Below are 15505 nucleotides of genomic sequence, written 5' to 3' on the forward strand. Positions count from 1 at the left end.
TCACCAGCAATGGAACAAAGCTGGACGGAGAATGACTTTGACGAGTTGAGAGAAGAAGGCTTCAGACGATCAAACTACTCGAAGCTACAGGAGGAAATTCAAACCAAAGGCAAAGAAGTTGAAAACTTTGAAAAAAATTTAGACAAAAGTATAACTAGAATAACCAATACAGAGAAGTGCTTAAAGGAGCTGATGGAGCTGAAAGCCAAGGCTCAAGAACTACATGAAGAATTCAGAAGCCTCAGGAGCCGATGCAATCAACTGGAAGAAAGGGTATCAATGATGGAAGATGAAATGAATGAAATGAAGCGAGAAGGGAAGTTTAGAGAAAAAAGAATAAAAAGAAACGAACAAGGCCTCCAAGAAATATGGGACTATGTGGAAACACCAAATCTACGTCTGATTGGTGTACCTGAAAGTGACGGGGAGAATGGAACCAAGTTGGAAAACACTCTGCAGGATATTATCCAGGAGAACTTCCCCAATCTAGCAAGGCAAGCCAACGTTCAGATTCAGGAAATACAGAGAACACCACAAAGATACTCCTCGAGAAGAGCAACTCCAAGACACATAATTGTCAGATTCTCACCAAAGTTGAAATGAAGGAAAAAATGTTAAGGGCAACCAGAGAGAAAGGTCAGGTTAACCACAAAGGGACGCCCATCAGACTAACAGGGGATCTCTCGGCAGAAACCCTACAAGACAGAAGAGAGTGGGGGCCAATATTCAACATTCTTAAAGAAAAGAATTTTCAACCCAGAATTTCATATCCAGACAAACTAAGCTTCATAAGTGAAGGAGAAATAAAATACTTTACAGACAAGCAAATGCTGAGAGATTTTGTCACCACCAGGCCTGCCCTAAAAGAGCTCCTGAAGGAAGCGCTAAACATGGAAAGGCACAACCGGTACCAGCTGCTGCAAAATCATGTCAAAATGTAAAGACCATTGAGACTAGGAAGAAACTGCATCAACTAACGAGCAAAATAACCAGCTAACATCATAATGACAGGATCAAATTCACACATAACAATATTAACTTTAAATGTAAATGGACTAAATGCTCCAATTAAAAGACACAGACTGGCAAATTGGATAAAGAGTCAAGACCCATCAGTGTGCTGTATTCAGGAAACCCATCTCACGTGCAGAGACACACATAGGCTCAAAATAAAAGGATGGAGGAAGATCTACCAAGCAAATGGAAAGCAAAAAAAGGCAGGGGTTGCAATCCTAGTCTCTGATAAAATAGACTTTAAACCAACAAAGTTCAAAAGAGACAAAGAAGGCCATTACATGATGGTAAAGGGATCAATTCAACAAGAAGAGCTAACTATCCTAAATATATATGCACCCAATACAGGAGCACCCAGATTCATAAAGTCCTGAGTGACCTACAAAGAGACTTAGACTCCCACAGAATAATAATGGGAGACTTTCACACCCCACTGTCAACATTAGATCAACGAAACAGAAAGTTAACAAGGATACCCAGGAATTGAACTATGCTCTGCAACAAGTGGACCTAATAGACATCTACAGAACTCTCCACCCCAAATCAACAGATTATACATTTTTTTCAGCACCACACCACACCTATTCCAAAATTGAACACATAGTTGGAAGTAAAGCTCTCCTCAATAAATGTAAAAGAACAGAAATTATAACAAACTGTCTCTCAGACCACAGTGCAATCAAACTAGAACTCAGGATTAAGAAACTCACTCAAAACTGCTCAACTGCATAGAAACTGAACAACTTGCTCCTGAATGACTACTGGGTACATAACGAAATGAAGGCAGAAATAAAGATGTTCTTTGAAACCAACGAGAACCAAGACACAACATACCAGAATCTCTGGGACACATTCAAAGCAGTGTGTAGAGGGAAATTTATAGCACTAAATGCCCACAAGAGAAAGCAGGAAAGATCCAAAATTGACACCCTAACATCACAATTAAAAGAAATAGAAAAGCAAGAGCAAACACATTCAAAAGCTAGCAGAAGGCAAGAAATAACTAACATCAGAGCAGAATTGAAGGAAATAGAGACAAAAAAAACCTTTCAAAAAATTAATGAATCCAGGAGCTGGTTTTTTGAAAGGATCAACAAAATTGATAGACCGCTAGCAAGACTAATAAAGAAAAAAAGAGAGAAGAATCAAATAGATGCAATACAAAATGATAAAGGGGATATCACCACCGATCCCACAGAAATACAAACTACCATCAGAGAATATTACAAATACCTCTATGCAAATAAACTAGAAAATCTAGAGGAAATGGATAAATTCCTGGACATACACTCCCCCAAGACTAAACCAGGAAGAAGTTGAATCTCTGAATAGACCAATAACAGGAGCTGAAATTGTGGCAATAATCAATAGCTTACCAACCAAAAAGAGTCCAGGACCAGATAGATTCACAGCCGAATTCTACCAGAGGTACAAGGAGGAACTGCTACCATTCCTTCTGAAACTATTCCAATCAATAGAAAAAGAAGGAATCCTCCCTAACTCATTTTATGAGGCCAGCATCATCCTGATAACAACGCCTGGGAGAGACACAACTAAAAAAGAGAATTTTAGACCAATATCCTTGATGAACATTGATGCAAAAATCCTCAATAAAATACTGGCAAACCGAATCCAGCAGCACATCAAAAAGCTTGTCCACTATGATCAAGTGGGCTTCATCCTTGGGATGCAAGGCTGGTTCAATATACGCAAATCAATAAATGTAATCCAGCATATAAACAGAACCAAAGACAAAAACCACATGATTATCTCAATAGATGCAGAAAAGGCCTTTAACAAAATTCAACATCCCTTCATGCTAAAAACTCTCAATAAATTAGGTATTGATGGGAAGTATCTCAAAATAATAAGAGCTATTTATGACAAACCCACAGCCAATATCATATTGAATGGGCAAAAACGGAAGCATTCCCTTTGAAAACTGGCACAAGACAGGGATGCCCTCTCTCACCACTCCTATTCAACATAGTGTTGGAAGTTCTGGCCAGGGCAATTAGGCAGGAGAAGGAAATAAAGGGCATTCAATTAGGAAAAGAGGAAGTCAAATTGTCCCTATTTGCAGACGACATGATTGTATATCTGGAAAACCCCATTGTCTCAGCCCAAAATCTCCTTAAGCTGATAAGCAACTTCAGTAAAGTCTCAGGATACAAAATCAATGTACAAAAATCACAAGCATTCTTATACACCAATAACAGACAAAGAGCCAAATCATGATGAACTCCCATTCACAATTGCTTCAAAGAAAATAAAATACTTCAGAATCCAACTTACAAGGGACGTGAAGGACTTCTTCAAGGAGAACTACAAACCACTGCTCAATGAAATAAAAGAGGATACAAACAAATGGAAGAACATTCCATGCTCACGTGTAGGAAGAATCAATATCGTGAAAATGGCCATACTGCCCAAGGTAATTTACAGATTCAATGCCATCCCCATCAAGCTACCAATGACTTTCTTCACAGAATTGGAAAAAACTACTTTAAAGTTCATATGGAACCAAAAAAGAGCCCGCATCGCCAAGTCAATCCTAAGCCAAAAGAACAAAGCTGGAGGCATCATACTACCTGACTTCAAACTATACTACAAGGCTACAGTAACCAAAACAGCATGGTACTGGTACCAAAACAGAGATATTGACCAATGGAACAGAACACAGCCCTCAGAAATAACACCACATATCTACAACTATCTGATGTTTGACAAACCTGAGAAAAACAAGAAATGGGGAAAGGATTCCCTATTTAATAAATGGTGCTGGGAAAACTGGCTAGTCATATGTCGAAAGCTGAAACTGGATCCCTTCCTTACACCTTTTACAAAAATTAATTCAAGATGGATTAAAGACTTAAACGTTAGACCTAAAACCATAAAAACCCTAGAAGAAAACCTAGGCATTACCATTCAGGACATAGGCATGGGCAAGGACTTCATGTCTAAAACACCAAAAGCAATGGCAACAAAAGCCAAAATTGACAAATGGGATCTAATTAAACTAAAGAGCTTCTGCACTGCAAAAGAAACTACCATCAGAGTGAACAGGCAACCTACAAAATGGGAGAAAATTTTCGCAACCTACTCATCTGACAAAGAGCTAATATCCGGAATCTAGAAAGAACTCAAACAAATTTACAAGAAAAAAACAAACAACCCCATCAAAAAGTGGGCAAAGGATATGAACAGACACTTCTCAAAAGAAGACATTTATGCAGCCAAAAGACACATGAAAAAATGCTCACCATCACTGGCCATCAGAGAAATGCAAATCAAAACCACAATGAGATGCCATCTCACACCAGTTAGAATGGTGATCATTAAAACATCAGGAAACAACAGGTGCTGGAGAGGATGTGGAGAAACAGGAACACTTTTCCACTGTTGGTGGGACTGTAAACTAGTTCAACCACTGTGGAAGTCAGTGTGGCGATTCCTCAGGGATCTAGAACTAGAAATACCATTTGACCCAGCCATCCCATTACTGGGTATATACCCAAAGGACTATAAATCATGCTGCTATAAAGACACATGCACATGTATGTTTATTGTGGCACTACTCACAATAGGAAAGACTTGGAACCAACCCAAATGTCCAACAATGATAGACTGGATTAAGAAAATGTGGCACATATACACCATGGAATACTATGCGGCCATAAAAAATGATGAGCTCATGTCCTTTGTTGGGACATGGATGAAATTGGAAATCATCATTCTCAGTAAACTATCACAAGGACATAAAACGAAACACCGCATGTTCTCACTCATAGATGGGAATTGAACAATGAGAACACATGGACACAGGAAGGGGAACATCACACTCTGGGGACTGTTGTGGGGTGGGGGGAGGGGAGAGGGATAGCATTAGGAGATATACCTAATGCTAAATGGTGAGTTAATGGGTGCAGCACACCAGCATGGCACATGTATATGTATGTAACTAACATGCACATTGTGCACATGTACCCTAAAACTTAAAGTATAATAATAAAAAAAAAGTGGAAATTAAAAAAAAAAAAGAAAAAAAATACAAAAATTAGCAGTGTGTGGTGGCATATGCCTGTAGTCCCAGCCATGTGGGAGGCTGAAGTGGGAGGATCCTTTGAGTCCAGAAGGTCAAGGCTGTAGTGAGCCATGAGTGTGCCTTGGTACTCCAGCCTGAATGACAGAGTGAGACCCTGTCTCAAAAATTAAATGAATGAATGAATGAATAAATAAATAAATAAATAAAGGTAGGCTTATGGTTAATCTGTTCCCTTTAAACAGATTTTGGTCTTTGATCATTTGATCAAAGTGCTGTCTGCCAAGCTTCTCCACCATAAAGTTACTCTTTTTCCCTTGATATTAATAAGCACATTCTGAAGAGTTACTTTGAATCTTTAATACTTTGTATCCCATCAAACTTTTCATTGACTCCTTTTTTAATTTACATCAGTTGGTACTCATGAATTCCCATATTATTAAATGAGTTGCAATCCACTAATATTATTATCTATTTGATGCTCAATTTGTCCCAGATTTGTCCAGTGGGAACCCCTTTAAATGTCCTTAAAGGTAAAAACTGCTAGCATGTTCTACTGAGATATGGGCTAACAATGTCAGACATATGTGGGTGCTTGAATAATATTTGCTTCAAAAATATTTATTACTAGAAAGCTGCTGTGTTTGGGGTGAGGGGTTAGTAGGGAAGGGGGTTCATAAGCAAAAGCCACATCCTCTGGAACTTAAAAGGATCATTTAAAATGATTCTATTGCAAACATTTTTCAAAAGATAAACATGACCCATTTCTCCAATTTGCACCATGTAATAGTAACAATATTTAAATATTCCCACTGATGTATCCTTTACAAAGATATATTACATGTCTTATTTAATCAAAAAACCTTAGAAAAGTCCCTGTACCTAATTTTATTCCAGGACTCAAACTGTGTCAGCATGTCATTCAGTGCAAATCAGACATTTAGATGCATAGGCTATGCTGTCAGTAGTTCTGAACTTTCACAGACATTTCCAATTAGCTCGGAGGACAACTGGATACTGTGTTTAAGAAAACAGGTACTGGATGGACCAATGCCAAATTTCCTGCTCTGCTGCTTAAGTATGTGTACTTGGGCAATTACTTAACCTAAGCCCCTATTTCTTCATCTTGAGCCCAGAAAGTCAAGGCTGCAGTGAGCCGTGAACGTGCCTCTGCCCTCCAGCCTGAGCGAAAGAGTGAGAATCCCCCAGGAGTACAGAGATCCTCAGAACTGCAATAATCTGAGATGAATTTTGAAAGGTGAATCAGGGATAGAAGAATTGGGGATACCCAGAACGGAGAAAAATGTCCTGGACAATTCTATTTTTTTTCAGCTGGAACTAAAAAAAAATGCTAACTCATAGGGCTATACATTTATAACTATTCTTATTATTAAAATTTGACTCAAAGTCTTAGGTTAACAGAAAACCTATGTCCAAGTGTGTAGGTCTATACATCTAGGTAAACAATATCCAGTAAACCTCACAATATCCTTTTGCAAAGAGAAAACTGAATTTTGCAGAGATCAATACCAAATCTAGAAAACAAGCTGAGAGTGCCTGACAATTTTTAATTCTGGCTTAAATTCGATGCTAACTTCATAACTTTTGTCTTGTACATTGTTCCACAATTTTAGCTTAAGTGGAGCTAAAAGGACAGAACTTATACCATATACATAGAGGGACATCGCCTCCCCCATTCATCTTATTGATTTACACCTTCATTTATTCTACTTTCATTTGTTTTCTCTTTTTTTTCTCTCTCTTTAGAGATCTTCTCTGCATATCAACTTAACCCTGATGCCTATGGAATAAGTATTTACCTAACAGTGCACTCTCTAGGCCATATCATTTTAAAGCTGTGGTTTTTAACCAGCTCAAAATCACATTTAAAGCTACATGGGGAGCTGATAAAACTTCTTAATGCCCACACTGAATCCCAAGCCAAATGAACCAGAGTTTTGTAGGGAAAGATCCAGGTATCAGGATTTTTCAAGCTCTCTGGTGATTCTGACATACAGTCAAGTAAAGAATCAAAGTTCTACAATGAATCCAGAATGCACCAGTTCTCAGAACTGCAATACTCTGAGGTGAACCAGGGATAGAAGAATTGGAGATACCCAGAAGGGGGAAAAATGAACTGGACAATTCCGTTTCTTTTTTTTTTTTTTTTTTTTTTTTTTTGAGACAGTTTTGCGCTGTCACCCAGGCTGGAGCTTACTGGCACCATCACCATCATAGCTCACTGCAGCCTCAAACTTTGGGCTGAAGCAATCTTTCTGCCTTGGCATCCCAAGCACCTGGGACTACAGGTGTACATCACCACAACCACACTTTTAAAATTTTTTTTTAATAAAGAAGGGACCTTGCTGTGTTGCCCAGGGTGGTCTTGAACTCCTGGATTCCAGCCATCCTCCCACCTCAGCACCCCAAAGTGCTGGGATTACAGGCCTGGACAATTCTTTATAAGTGGTATTATGGAAAAGAGATGTGGCACAAGGAAATTTAGAACTGAAGCAACCCAAGATGTTCTGTCCAAGTTGTTAACAACTAGACCTTTTAAAAGGCATTTATAAAAATTAATAGTCTTACCTTTTGATTATCCTTTTTTCTCTATGGTGTGTTACAAAAATTCCACATATTACAAGCCCATGAAAATAAATTCCCATGAAAGTTTGAAAACTTTTTGCAGAATAATATCCCAATTTTAGTTACTGGTGGCCAATATTTACCAGCTTGAGAGCTGGTGTTTTATTACCCTTACTGGCTGCTAACATTTATGACACAGAAACTTGCAATAGGTTGGATGGAATCCTTTCAATATGAAAAGTAATTATAAACAGGTGAAGGTAAAATAGCAACTTTCGTGTTGGCTTTGGTAATGTTTTGCATGTAATCCCTCTGTCAAAGTGTCTTAAACAATAAAACAACAAGCAAAAATCACACACACACACACACACACACACACGCACACACACATTTTGTTTTCAAAGACCACGGTGTAAAATGAAGATACACACACGTTATCCTTTAAGTTGTGGATCTTTGGTTGGCTAGTTGGTTATGATGATTTTTCCCCCACTCAGCTCTAAGAAAACATCCTCGGCAAAGTGAGGTGGCTCACGCCTGTAATCCCAGCACTTTGCGAGGCCGAAGCGGGCGGATCACCTGAGGTTGGCAGTTCAAGACCTGACTGACCAATGTGGAGAAACCCCGTCTCTACTAAAAATATAAAATTAGCCGGGCATGGTGGCGCATGCTTGTAATCCCAGCTACTCTGGAGGCTGAGAGAGAAGAATCGCTTGAACCCGGGAGGAGGACGTTGCAGTGAGCCGAGATCACGCCATTGCACTCCAGCCTGGGCAACAAGAGCAAACTCCGTCTCAAAAAGAAAAAAGAAAAAAAAAAAAAATTCCTCAAAGCCAACCCACCTGCCAAGAGGAGGGAAGGAGCTGATACTCGAGCCTCACTCTCGAATCAAGAAAAGGGAGTAGGCCTTGGGGAAATGTGGCTTTCAAAATTCATGCCACATTTGCACAAGCCAAATCGCTATCTGGTCCCTGCATCCACCCACACACCCCACTGCCGTCTTCCTAGGAAAAACCAGACTCTGCCCTGTTACCTACGCGCCCGACTCGCGGGGCGCTGTTTGTTCAAGACTCGCCCCAAAGAGCTCAAGAGCGCGAGCCGCACCAGTTCCAGGGTTCAGCTTAGGTGACACAAACGTAGCCAATGGGAGGCCGCCGCCGACTCTCACCACCCGCCCTCACCAGCATCCCCGCGCCTCTCCCCGCCACCCCTGCCCGGCGCGCCGGCGATGCCCTCTGCCCGCGGGGACCCAAGCCTCGCGCGCCCTCCGCCCTCCCTACCCTGGCCCCTGTACCCATCACACCTGGGGCACTGCCGTCAGCCGAGCTTGGGCGCGCGGCGGCGACAAGGCACCAGACGAGGAGGAGCAGCCGGGGCGTAGGCGCCCTCGCCCCCAGCAGGCCGGGGAGGGCGCGCATGGCGCCAGAGGGTCCGCCTCGGTCCTCGTGGAGACTGCTCCCTCAGCTCGCCGCCGCGGGTGTCCGGAGTCCCTGCGCACACTCGCAGATGGCCCGGCACCCGCAGCCAGTGCCGCGGGCGGGACGCTGAAGAAAAGGCGGAATGGGAGGGGCCCGGCCGCCTTGCCCTACTCCCCCGAGACGCTCTTACCGCGCCCGGCCTTCCATCAATTATGCAGCACTCAGCCGGCTGCTGGCGTTCCCGGATGTGCGGTGCTGCTCCTGGCTGCAGCCTCTCCGGCCTCCGCCCTCTCGGCTCTAGCAGGTCGGGAGAGAGCTTGGGCAGGTGATGTCTAGCCCATCTCGTGGGGAGAGGTTGAAACTCTCCCTGCAGACTGGCCTTTGCACTTCATCTGAGGCAGGTTTCACTAATTTGCGTTGATGGGACAGATGAGAGACACTTTCCTCCTCCCCGACCCCGGACAGCTTTGGGCTGTCTTATGAGGGAGGCTTATTTTTGCACAGGTGTAAGGTTTTATCTAGCTGCCAGACAACTTGTACTAATCTTTCTTTGCTTTGCCTGCCAATCACACACACCCTCTCTTCTAGCCTCTGAAGGCTTAACTGATTTTCTACGGAGGAAGGTTTCAGAGTCCCAAGGCCCCATACAGTATCTGATTTTACTTTATTTTTGTTTGTTAAGCCTAACAGCTTCTGAGGAGCCACGTAGAGTTCAAGAAGCAAAAGCTACTGGGAGTAGATGCTACGTAAACTGCACAAGACGTTGACCTTTGTTAAATCCGATCACTGTTTAAGATAATGCTATCTCTTACCCACAAGGCTGTAGCTTGGAATATTCAGTGCTCTGAACCAAATTAAATAAATTAGTGCTTTATCCGGGAGGGGAGGAGAAATCTATGTTGTAACATTGAAACACATTGATTTGATTTCTCTCCAAGATGTTATAACGCATTAAAAGATATTTTAAATATTTTTCACGAGCTTTGTTTCCTCTCCCTTTATTTTTTGAAGTTCAGCTTTCACATTCGTAAATTCAAAATATATCAGCGTTAAAAAAAAAAAAAGGATTGGAAATAACATGAGACAAATTTTGAAAATTGAACTATTTCACAAAATCTATGCTTATTCCAGGCAGGAATGGTTAATTTGTAATTGGTACGTATTACTAAAACATGTCCGTTTTTGTTTTAGTATTATATGCGCAAAACTTTGGAAACAGAATGTAGATTCTTCAAATTGGCAGTGAGAGAATATGAATAATACAATTCATTCAACAATATTATCTACCAGGTGCCAGTCATTGTGTTCAAAAGAGGCTAGATAGGCACACATGCACAAATGCATGCATGCACACATGTACACACACACACACAAATTAGACAACTGTTTATCTGTGAATAACAAATCTCAGAAAAGCCTCTTCTCAGAAAATTATGGTCATAATGATTAAAATCTTTTGAATGAAACTTTAAAAGATGCCTTCAAGGACTAAATTTTATGCACTGTTGACCCTCTGAGGGCATTGACTGGGCTTGCTAAACCCAAATTGCCTAATCAATGGCTGCTACATCACGCCTCTTTCTTTCTACCCTGCATCTGGACTCAGGACTAACTGCACACATTTCCCTATAATTAGGTAGAGTGTCAACAGTAAGCACTTCTCACCTCAAACTAAACTCTCATTGACTTTTCCCAGTTAGTCTCATAAAATCCTTAGACACAGTATTCACCCTTCTTCAAATGAGCTGAACTTACTTAAAGAAACATTTTTTTCAGTTGAATCAGCCTATTTATGACCAGAAAAACTTACTTGCCCAAGTTGATGCTGATCCCCACTGTTGCTTTTGCTGTTAGAACAAAAAAGTTGAGAAAGAAATATAATTCTCATTTTGCTAAGAATTTTGAAAGTCTTTTCATCATTGTTCCTGTTCTGTATTTAGATATTTGATATTTCCAGCCTTATGCACATCCCACTTTTTCAAATGCTCCATATCCTTTAAAACCAGCTTATCAACTGCCTTCCCTATATAACTTTTTCTGACCTTTCTGGTCCAAATTGACCTTTTCCTCCTTGGTGAAATAAATATTGCAACAAGCACTTTGATACTCACATCATCGTGAAGTGTATAAAGGGGGAATAAGGGTCCTTTGTTTTCTCCGCTTGAGTTGGGTGGGCTCTGTGACTCCCCTAACCTACTGAATATTGCTGAAGAGATATTGTGTGGGCTGGCCAGGCGTGGTGGCTCGCACCTGTAATTCCGGCACTTTGGGAGGCTGAGGCAGGCAGATGACAAGGTCAGGAGCTCGAGACCAGCCTGGCCAATATGGTGAAACCCCACCTCTACTAAAAATGCAAAAAAAAAAAAAAAAAATTAACTGGGCGTGGTGGCACATGCCTGTAATCCCAGCTACTTGGGAAGCTAAGGCAGCAGAATTGCTTGAACCCAGGAGGCAGAGCTTGTGGTAAGCCAAGATCGCGCCACTGCATTCCAGCCAGGGCAACAGAGCAAGACTCTGTCTCAAAAAAAAAAAAAACAAAACAAAAACAGAGAGAGAGAGAGATTGTGTGGGCTTTCTGTTCCAGACCACAAGAGCTTCCACTTCCTTTCTCTTGGAGACCTTGCTCATAGAAGACAGCTGCCTGGTGAAAAGTACTACAGTATTATCCTGAGACTGCTACACTATGAGAAACCCAAACACCATGGAGGACCCCGTAAAAATAAAGTCAGGTCAAGTAAAAAAGGAATATGCAGGTTATCATACATACAAAAGAACAGTTCACAAACCGGAAGACTTCAAATCAAAAGTAGTAAGAAACTTGACATGTAAGTTACAGTGCAGCTTATAAAGCATCAATGAGGAAGTGCATTGACCTCTATTGTGACTGGCTATTAAAAACTTATATTCCTTTTTGGGCAAGTAGAGCTGTATAAGCTTATTTGTCTGTAACAAATTGGTTCAATTTCATCATACTAGCAAGAAAGGGAAGCTTAACTTTTGTTAATGGTTAGAAATTGCATTTCAGGGAAATCAGGATAGCTTAAATTTTGGTTATGTGGCTATGAGTGGTTAACCTAAGGATATACTGTGGCCTCCATTTTGATTATACTTTAACAAATCCCCCATACAGGACCTTAAATCATTGTTGAATGTTTCCTTTGCTGTGCAGAAGCTTTTTAGCCTGATTCAATCCCATTTGTCTATTCTTTCTTGGTTGCCTGTGCTTTAGAGGTCTTACACAAAATATTATTGCTCAGACTAATGTCCTGGAACACTTCCCCAAAGTTTTCATCTAATTGTTTTATAGTCATAGTTCCAGGTCTTAGATTTAAACCTTTAATCCATTTTAATTTTATTTTTGTGTATGGTGAGATATAGGGGTCTAGTTTCATCCTTCTACATGTAATTACCCAGTTATCCCAGCACCATTTATTAAACAGACACTCCTTTTCCTGTTGTATGCTCTTGGTGCTGTTGTTGAAGATGAGTTGGCTGTCAATGCATCAGTTTATGTCTGGGTTCTCTATTCTGTTTCATTGGTCTATGTGTCTGTTTTCTTGCCAGTTCTAGGCTAATTTGGTTACTATACCCTTTTTTTAAATGTTTAATTTTTGTTTGAAGTTCCAGGGTACATGTGCAGAATATGCAGGTTTCTTTCATAGGTAAATATGTGCCATGGTGGTTTGCTTCACAGATCATCCCATCATCTAGGTATTAAGCCCAGCATGCATTAGCTATTCTTCCTGATGCTCTCCTTCCTGCAACACCCCACCCCCAACAGGCCCAGTATGTGTCCATGTGGTCTCATCATTCAGCTCATTCAGATGAGAATATGTGGTGTTTGGTTTTCTGTCCCTGCATTGGTTTGCTGAGGGTAACAGCTTCCAGCTCCGTCTATGTCCCTACAAAGGATATGATCTTTTTCCTTTTTATGGCTGCGTAGTATTCCATGATGTATATGTACAACATTTTCTTTATCCAGGCTACCATTGGTGGGCATTTGGATAGATTCCATGTCTTTACTATTGTGAATAGTTGGTTATTATATCTTTGCAGTAAATTTTGAAGCCAGGTAATGTGATGCCTCCAGCTTTTTTTTTTTTCTTTTTTTGCTCAGAATTGCTTTGGGTCTTCAGGGTCTTTGTGGTTTCATATAAATTTTAGCATTTGTCCTATTTCTGTGAAGAATGGCATTGGTCTTTTAATAAGGATTGCATTAAATCTGTAAATTGCTTTGGATAGTATTGTTATTTTAGCAATATTAATTCTTCCAATCCATGACATAGAATATCCTTATTTAAATGATTTGTTCAATTACTTTAATCAGTTTTTTATACTTATATTTGTATAGACCTATCAGTGTTGGTGCATAGATGTATATAATGGTTACATTTTCTTGCTGAATTGACCTTTTAATCATTATGTAGTAAACTTCTTTAACCCTTTTTACAATCTTTGATTTGTAGTCTATTTCCTCTAATATAAGTATAGTTACTCCCCACTCTTTTTTAGTTTCCAGTTGCATGCAATATCTTTTTTAACCCCTTCACTTTCAGTCTATCTATATGTTTAGAGGTGAAGTGGGTTTCTTATAGGCAGCATGTAGTTAGGTATTGTTTCTTTATCCATTCAGCCACCCTGTGCCTTTTAATTGGAGAATTGAGTCCATGTAAATCCAGTGTTATTACTGATAAGTAGGGAATTGCTACTGCCATTATGTTGCTTGTTTTCTGGTATTTTGAAACTCCTCCCTTCCTTTCTTCTTTTCTGACTCTCTTCTTTTGTGGTTAAGTGATTTTCTGTGGTAGTATGTTTTGATTTGCTGCTTTTTAATTTTTGTGAATCTATTATAGGTTTTTGCATTATGGTTACTATGAGGTTTACAAAAAACATCTTGTAGATATAACAAGTTATTTTAAAGAGATGACAATTTATCTTAGATCACAAAGAATAGAAACAAATAAAGAAAAAACAAAACTTCCACATTTTAACTTCATTTCTCTCTCATTTTGAATTTTAATTGACTTTACATATTTTTATATTACCTATCTCTTAACAGGTTTCTATAGCTATGATTGTTTTTGATAGATTTGCTTTTTGAGGCTTCATATTAGATTTATAAATGGTTTGCACACTACAATTATAGTATCAGAGTATTCTGAGTTTGTGTCCAGAATTTATTCCTTCTGGTGGGCTCTTGGTCTCACTGACTTCAAGAATGAAGCTGCAGACCTCGTGGTGAGGGTTACAGCCCTTAAAGGTGGCACATACGGAGTTTGTTCCTTCTGGTGGGTTCATGGTCTCACTGACTTCAGGAATGAAGCCACAGACCCTCGTGGTGTTACAGCTCATAAAGGTAGTGTGGACCCAAAGAGTGAGCAGCAGCAAGATTTATTATGAAGAATGAAAGAATAAAGCTTCCACAGCGTGGAAGGAGACCCAAGCAGGTTGCCACTACTGGCTCTAGTGGCCAGCTTTTATTCCCTTATTTGGCCCCACCCATGTCCTGCTGATTGGCCCATTTTACAGAGTGCTGATTGGTCCATTTTACAGAGTGCTGATTGGTCCATTTTTACAGAATGCTGACTGGTGCATTTACATTCCTCTAGCTAGACACAGAGCACTGATTGGTGCATTTACAATCCTCTACCTAGACAGAAAAGTTCTCCAAGTCTCCACCTGACCCAGAAGCCCAGCTGGCTTCACCTGTCAATCCCCCCTCCAAATAGGACACCCCAACTGCTGTGGGAATTGGGCGATGACCACCTTAGCTACTTCCTGCTGGATAGGGGCAAAGAAGGGGCCTTGCAGTGGTAGTGTCCTCCAGAGGGGAACTCTCTAGGCCAGACAAAGGGCCAGTGAGTTGATCCAGGGTCCTCAGTAGAAGTTGTTAGTTGACCTCATTTAGGGTTCCATTTGTAAGACCTCTATAGCTTGATGGCATCCATCCTGGAGGAAACAAATTTGACAAGGAGGTTAAAAACACAGGGCCCGAAGGTAAGTAATAGCAAGATGGCTGAAACAGGACCTAGAAATGGGAGAAGCCATGTTGCCCAACTCCAGAGGTTGGTATAAGAGTTTGAAAGGCGTTGTCTGATTTCAGAAGCCTTTTCCTGTAAATGCCAGGCAGCATCTTCTACTATCTCTGACTGATTAGTGTAAAAACAACAGTCTTCCCCTAAGAAAGTGCAGAGTCTTCCTTTCTCAGCAGTGAGGAGGTCTAGGCCTTGGCGGTTTTGGAGAGTCACTGCTACCAGAGTCTGTTTGGGATTGTAGAGTAAGGATAGATTTTGTTATTTTTTCTGAACTGTCTGAGAAATCCTTTGAGACTGTGTGGTAGTAGGATAATACATGTTACACTGTTAACTTTTAGCAAACTTTACTATTGTTGAAAACCTTGTAAGTTTGGGATTTCAATTATCCTTTGCCATTAATAAGACCTCGT

At 40.5% G+C, this 15505-nt stretch overlaps 1 protein-coding gene across 2 annotated transcripts in view; it reads right to left on the bottom strand.

The window, feature by feature from the left end:
• The window catches only part of LOC129015764 (embigin-like), a 53444-nt gene extending 44117 nt beyond the window's left edge, over positions 1-9327 (bottom strand). The window contains exon 1 of one of the 2 annotated variants that reach the window (XM_054454287.2): positions 8946-9327. In XM_054454287.2, coding sequence (XP_054310262.1) covers positions 8946-9060 — 115 coding nt within the window. In that variant the 5' untranslated portion in view covers positions 9061-9327. The remainder of the gene's footprint in view (positions 1-8945) is intronic. The other variant, XM_054454297.2, reaches the window with a different exon arrangement.
• Positions 9328-15505: the final 6178 nt, after the last annotated feature.

Source organism: Pongo pygmaeus, chromosome 1 (assembly GCF_028885625.2).
Source record: "Pongo pygmaeus isolate AG05252 chromosome 1, NHGRI_mPonPyg2-v2.0_pri, whole genome shotgun sequence".
Taxonomy (NCBI): domain Eukaryota; kingdom Metazoa; phylum Chordata; class Mammalia; order Primates; family Hominidae; genus Pongo; species Pongo pygmaeus.